The following is a 7,028-nucleotide window of genomic DNA, read 5'->3' on the forward strand; positions in this document are numbered from 1 at the left end:
CTGTAGTGCCAGGAAAGGACGGCCACATTTTCCCGCCCCCCCCCCCCCGAGAGTCACGCGCGGGTTAGTAAGAGGCAGCGGCAACTTTGAACGCCCGATGCCCTCGCCCACTCTCGACACCCTCCCCGCTCCCACGCCACCCCTCCTTCTCCGCCGTTCTCGCTATTCTCTTACGGAGCGCAGGCCAAAGACGGCGGGAAAAGCGACAGCGTGTTGCGGCTCGTCTAGTTTCAGCAAGGCGCAAAAATCCGCCCTGCCTAGACAGGAGGACAGATCCGCAGGAGCAGAAGATGCCCCAAGGACACTCAAGAGGCCGCTCCACGCCCCTTCCCGAGAGCCGCAGCCTTTCAACGCCGCCCCACCTACGGGACCTTCCTCCGTGGGAAGCCAGACGGCAGGCAGACCCTTTCCACGCCCCTCCCGACAAGGCTTCCCTCTGAACTCCCTAACCCCGCCGCTCAGTCTCGGACAGAAGGGGCGGGGTGGAGGGGAGACACCGCTCGAAGGTCTCCCCGGGAACTCGGCGGGGGTCGTCAGCTCCTTGAGAGCGGCGAGGCCAACTCCTCTCCGAGAAGGGCGTCCCTCGGCTCTGCCCCCTGGCGAGTCCCGCTCCGGAGGTAACGAGGTGGCTGCTATTCCGGCCGCCCATTGGTTGCTGAGCGCCTGACGCGCGGGCCGCGGGGCGGTGTCCTGGACGCCGGAGCCCGCCGGAGAAGCGCTCGCAAACATGCTGCAGCCTCGAAGCAAGTCGGTCGCCGTTCCGACGGCGCTAGCGTGGAGAGGGACCCGCTTTCCCTTCATGCCTCCAGCCTGGATGCCCTAAGCTGGCCCCTTTGCCTCGCTGCACAGCCATGGGAGAGGCATGGCCGTTCTTAGAGGATCGCCCTCCTAACCGAACGAACTTGACGGCTCAGGCTGGCCTGAGACCTCTCAACTTCTCCGCTGACTTGGATCTACCTGGCAGCTTGAAAACGGAGGAGTTGTCCCAGCAGTGGGTGGTGGGCATGAGCCTCCTGATGTCTTTGATGGTGACCTTCATTGTGGTGGGCAACGGTCTGGTGATAGCGGCCATTGGGAGGACACAACGGCTGCAAACCCTCACCAACGTCTTCATCACCTCCCTGGCTTGTGCTGACTTGGTGATGGGATCCGTGGTGGTGTCCTTTGGTGCCACCCTAGTAGTGCGAGGCTCTTGGCTCTGGGGCTCCTTCCTATGTGAATGCTGGATTTCGGTGGACGTCTTGTGTGTGACAGCAAGCATAGAGACCTTGTGCGTCATTGCAATTGACCGTTATTTGGCCATTACTTCCCCCTTCCGCTACCAGAGCCTCATGACCAAGAGACGTGCCAAGATCATCGTCTGTGTTGTCTGGGCCATTTCTGCCTTGGTGTCCTTTTTGCCCATCATGATGCATTGGTGGAGAGATGGAGGCCCTGAGGCTCAGCACTGCTACGAGAACCCCAGCTGCTGTGACTTTGTCACCAACAGGGCATATGCTATTGCATCCTCTGTCATCTCTTTCTACATCCCTCTTTTTGTTATGATTTTTGTCTATATTAGAGTCTACAGAGAAGCCAAGGAGCAGATGAAGAAGATTGATAGGTGTGAGGGCAGGTTCTACAATAATCACCAGCAGCACCAGCATCCAGTCCACCAGCACCTGCCTATCTTGGGTAATGGCCAAACTAATAGAAGAAAAACATCCCGGATTCTAGCTATAAGGGAACAAAAAGCTCTTAAAACTTTGGGCATCATCATGGGGGTTTTTACTCTTTGTTGGCTACCATTTTTCCTGGTCAATATAGTCAAAGTCTTTAATAGAGGTCTTGTACCAGACCAGCTCTTTGTATTCTTCAACTGGTTGGGCTACGCCAACTCTGCCTTCAATCCCATCATTTACTGCAGGAGTCCTGATTTTCGTAAGGCCTTCAAAAGGATGTTGTGCTGTCCTAGAAAAGCAGACCGGAGGTTGCATGCCAGCACTGGAGAGCTCTCTCATTACCCTGGAGGTTTCATCAGTACCCTGGGAACTTCAGCTCCATGCACTCTTGGAGGGACGTGGTCTGATTACAATGGTGGTATGCAGGATGGAAGTGACTCCAGCTTGGAGGAAGGGAACACTAAAATCTCCTATTCAGAGTCCAAGGTATAAAGGGCATGTGAATGGGATAAAAGAAAAGGGAGGGTATGTTGCATACTACGAAGCAAGAAAGGGATATAAAACAATAGATAGGACGTGGGGGGTGGGACCCTTCAAGGAACACAACGGGAGACTGGCTAATACTCAAAACTCCAGACTGACTTTTCTCAGTTGAAAGAAGATATTATTTACCTGAAGTACAAAGTAGGTGAACTTGTATACAGCATACCTCTTATCCAAATGGAAGGAAACAGAAGAGTGACTGACCACTGGAAAAAAAAGGGAAACTATTCATTTCCATGTCATCTGGATTATTATGTTTGGATTGTATGCTGCAAAGGTGGCGGTGGGGAGGTTAGGTAAGTAGGGAGTGGTGTCCCAGGAAAGGAACAAAAGCAAGTTGCAAGGAATTTGTAAAAGAAATGTTTCAGGAAAAGTTGAATTTGTAGCAAGGGTTCAGCCAAACATTAATGGAAAAGCAAGGCAGAGCTCTCCTGATACTGAAGGAAATAGGAAGAAGCCTTTGGCTGACAGTTTAATTTTAGAGCTAGAGATAACGCCCTTAGTTGTTTTTACTATTATTGGGTGTGTCAGTAGCACAAGTAGCCTTTTTTTTTGTTTGCTTTTAATTTATTCAATCCTTGAAAAGAAAAGAAGAAGTGCTGGCCACCTGTTTATCTTTCCTGAGATATGTGTGAATTTCAGGCAGGAAACAACTTTAGAAACCTTAAAGTCTCTTTTTGGAATAAGCCATTGAAACATTTTCTAAGGAGTTTTGTTACATAATCTGATCATCCAATGCATGTTTAGTCGGAAGCGAGTTTGATGAAACTTGTTCCCATATACAGTTAAGTGCTCATTAGCTTGTAGCCTTGAAAACCTACATGCTCCTTAATATCCAAGAAGAAGATCCATCAGAAATACTGCAAATGGAGAGTATTTTGTTTTGATCCAATTTCTCTTGGGTCTGGCCCTTTCTCCCAGTGATGTCAGGGGTGAGGGACCATCACTTTTCTTATCATATGAGACATCAGCAGTAAGGCTATAAAACATCTACCTCAAGCTGTGCATATTGTACAGGGAAAATGTGTTTATATTAAACAGCTTATTTATGTATTGCTAGTTAAGGGTTTTTTAAAAAAATAAAAATAGAGTCAGGAGTATCTCAATAGACAAATTGTTCACATTGAAAAATGGAAGAGAAAATTTGGCTACAAGCACCAGAAATATGACTGCACATTTGAAAAGAATGAGAGATTTCCCCCTTTTTTTGCACAGTATTAACAAAGTTCTCTCTGTAAGTCTTTCTCTCTCACACACGCGCACGCAAACACACACATTCTTATAGACAAACCCACTGGAAAACAAAGTAGATTCCAATTAATTTCTACTGCTGGCTGATGGTTATTTTTTAAAACAATATTATGTGATTTAATGGAGGTACTGTAAGTATGTTCATACCCAAGAGTTTCTATTAGTAACTTCTCTAACTCCCAGAAAATCATGTGAACCTTTTTGTGAATTTAGTGCTTCATTGTCTTTCTCCATTTTTACTTCTGTGCATTTGTGTGTCTTGTGTGTCTGTGTATGCGAGGGCTGTATGCACATGCATTTTATATTGTATTTATATTCTTTGGGTGCCGTTTACTACTGTATGTCATTGGTCTACGTGCAATAAAAAACACTGCAACACAAGCAAGTGTATTTACAATGTGTCTTTAAAAGTGCAGGAATTATATCCATTTTTTATTAAAAACGGTGACTGTTTTTCTGGAAATATAGATCATGTTACCAATACAGTTGAACTTAATGGCTTTTCCTGACATAATTGTCTTTTTTAAAAAATAAGCTTGCTGTACCAAATAAGGCAGCATTCCTGTTACACTGAAGACTGTTGACTTGTCCTGAAATTCCAGGGCTAAAAGCAAATCATGTCCAGCTTGCCTATAATTACATTAGCTACTTTTTTTTTTGATAGGTTTCTTTTATCAATTTAATTTAGTCTGATAATAATAAAAACTGAATAAGACGGCTGGAGATTGTGCATAAACAGTGTGGATTTCATTTGAGAACTATTAGGAAGGAGAGATTAACTGTGCTTTGAGATGCACAAGCCATACATTGTTAGCGTACAATAAATCATACAGATGTCTAGTGATACACTTGAGCTACATAATAATCCATAATAAGATTTTAAATCAGTCCAGAATAAGGACTTTTCTAACTGTTTTACTGCAGTGCCTCTTTTGGAAAGTTGCAATACAATAGAACAGAAATCACAGTTCAAAAAGGAAGCAAATCAGTGGAGATAGACAAACTCTAATTATTGTGAAGTTTCTTAATTTATTGCCACTTGTTTGTCTATTTTTAAAGAGAAGCTGGTGATAGTTTCAGAGAGTTATTTAACCTTAGATCTCATGATACTAAGAAACTGTCCCCTCAAAAATGCATCCATTGCCATTAGAATTTCAAGTTCATTAGTGAGTGAAGGTCAGCTTTACTAGCAATGTGGTCACCGTGTTTAATGAACATTTTGAATAGACTAGTTTGATTATCTCGTAATTTCAGATACTTATTCATTGATACTGTTCCTGACAGGACTACTCCACCTTCATTAACAGTAAAGCAGTAGAAATTCAAGTGAAATTGGATGCTATTAGAAAGCATTGCCACCTAAATGGTCTCATGGCTATTAACTATCAAGAGAAAATATTTGCAGAGAAAAGAAATAGAAGCTGGCCTATAATCAGCTGATTGTTGCCTTGAATTCATGATCTGGAGTAATCTGTTGAGTTCTAGACAATGTTGAATAAGTTTCATTAAAACTATACAGCACACCAGTCAGGATAAAAGAATTGCTTGTACTTTTAAACTATGATTGGTTCGACTTTGAAAGACAGGTTAAAAAAAATTGGATCAATAGTGCAGTTTATTTTAAAAAGCAGAATGCTGCCTACTGCATTAGCCTTCCCCAGGCTGCTACGCTTAATAGGATTGGGATAAGAATTCCCAATCAGAAGAGCTAATCAGAATTCTGCCTGAAAATTCTAGAATTTGTCATGACAGCATGCTGGAAAGTCATTGGTGTGGAGAAGGCTGGTTTAAAATATTTCCACACAGTACTTCTGATAATATTGTAGATGCAACACTATGAGTTGAGAGTATGATTATTAGAGGTGTCCTTGGTGCTGTCCACTTCTTATAATAGATGGCCCTTGGTTCCATTTTTTTTATTGGTTCCATTTTAGTATTGATTTTCCTCTGGATAGCCTGAAGTATTCTTAAGTCTTCCATTATATTAGGAACATATTATGCTATGTATTAAGTTGTGTTGTAGCTCTGAGCTTTGTATAATGCTTCTTGACATGGGTTTATATGCTGCTTTCAGTTCCATTCAATGCTGAAATTAAAATATAGGGGGGGGAGGAAACTGATAGAACTGAAGTGATTTTTATTGATAATAATGGGCCATGAAAGAAAGAGGGAAGATTGTCAACATATTCAAAAATGTCTTTTTTCTGACTGAAGACTGGTACATCGGCTCCATGTTCTAACTATATCAGGGTTTGAGGGAAGCAGTCTACAGGGTATGGTATTCATCAGTTGCCTTGGACTATTTTAAATGTAGTAAATAGTCTGGGCCGTACTCAGCAGTGGCTGAGTACCACAGTGCCATGGGTAGAGTTTAACGCATTTCAACGTTTGACCCTGGAATTTGTCTTCAGTGCCATGCTGGAGTCGCTTGTGTGAACTACAAAGTTTTGGGATGCTATGATATTCACACAACACTTGCAGGCAAATACACAAAGTGGGTCCAGAGAAATAGGTTTTGGTAACTATGGAGACTGCACTGGCAACATGCCAATGAAGCATGTTTTTTGCTGATACATAGAATGTGATTAATGATAATAAAAGCTTTCCCAGTTATTTCATGTACTTTGATAAAAAGCAATACAAATATGCATACATTTGATACATCTATTGAAACTTATGTCCACAGATTTACCATAGATGACATGGCCAAAAAGAAAGTCTTTGTACCTTCCATCTTTTTCAAGTATTGGCTGAAGTATACAGTTCAACTTTTGAAAGCCAAATAATTAGTGTTGACAGAATTGTTGTGAGGGGTAAAACTCCATGAAATCAAAAGTATTCATTTTATATTGCTGGCAGGACATTTTAGTTACGTTGAAGCTTGAGTTTGGAACTGTTGGTGCACAGGGCCCCATAGTTCTACATGGTGTGGTTTGGAGACCAATTTTTCTACCCAACTGAGTCTTTCATCTTAAATTCGGCAGGCTTTCAGGACTGAGAGGAGTATTTTGGGATGGAAGCAGATGTAAGAAACCAAAAGGCCACTGTGCATGAGTGAAAGAATCTCTCCCTTCATTTAGACTCGGATGGTTGTAATGTCATTTCCACTGCAGAAAGCTCTGAAAAGATTATAATATAGGTAAGGAAATATTGTTTACAGATAATATTTCTGTATCTGTAGAAAAAATAATTTATAATCAGATATCATCCATACCAAAATAAAGCTTTTTAAACAGTTATTTGGGTTCTCTGCTTGTTTACATGTGATGCATTTTTGCACTGTATTAACATCATTTTTAACAGCAAATTCAGCTGTCCAGGAAGGGAGTATGACACAAATCTGCGACACAATCAGGGATCGCAATGAAGAAATGCACTTTGTTGGAAGGCGCATCAGAAATTTATTGCTTTCTGAATAGAAACAGGGGAAGTTGCTTATCCCAGGGGTGTATCTACCGACTCTCCATTGTTTTAGACCTAATGATGTCTGGAGTTCAATAAGAATTTTTCAACCAAGCTATCATCCTGTCCTTGTGTGTATTTTGTGGTTAGGTTTTTCCCTATGTGAAAGTT

At 42.4% G+C, this 7,028-nt stretch overlaps 1 protein-coding gene across 3 annotated transcripts; it reads left to right on the forward strand.

Annotated features, from left to right (window-relative positions):
• The first annotated feature begins 514 nt into the window (after positions 1-514).
• Positions 515-6,678, forward strand: ADRB1 (adrenoceptor beta 1). Of its 3 annotated transcripts, XM_081954195.1 has the most exons (3): positions 515-1,674; positions 1,907-2,147; positions 6,440-6,678. In XM_081954195.1, the coding sequence occupies exons 1-3, from the start codon at positions 852-854 to the stop codon at positions 6,507-6,509; spliced, it is 1,134 nt and encodes a 377-aa protein (XP_081810321.1). In that variant the 5' UTR covers positions 515-851; the 3' UTR covers positions 6,510-6,678. The 3 variants fall into 3 exon arrangements, with proteins under 3 accessions (XP_081810321.1, XP_081810320.1, XP_081810319.1); XM_081954194.1 differs by lacking the exon at positions 6,440-6,678 and having other exon boundaries at positions 519-1,674; positions 1,907-3,860; XM_081954193.1 differs by having other exon boundaries at positions 520-2,147.
• Positions 6,679-7,028: the final 350 nt, after the last annotated feature.

This window comes from Natrix helvetica (genome assembly GCF_964273705.1).
Source record: "Natrix helvetica genome assembly, chromosome: 5".
In the NCBI taxonomy this organism is placed as follows: Eukaryota; Metazoa; Chordata; class Lepidosauria; order Squamata; family Natricidae; genus Natrix; species Natrix helvetica.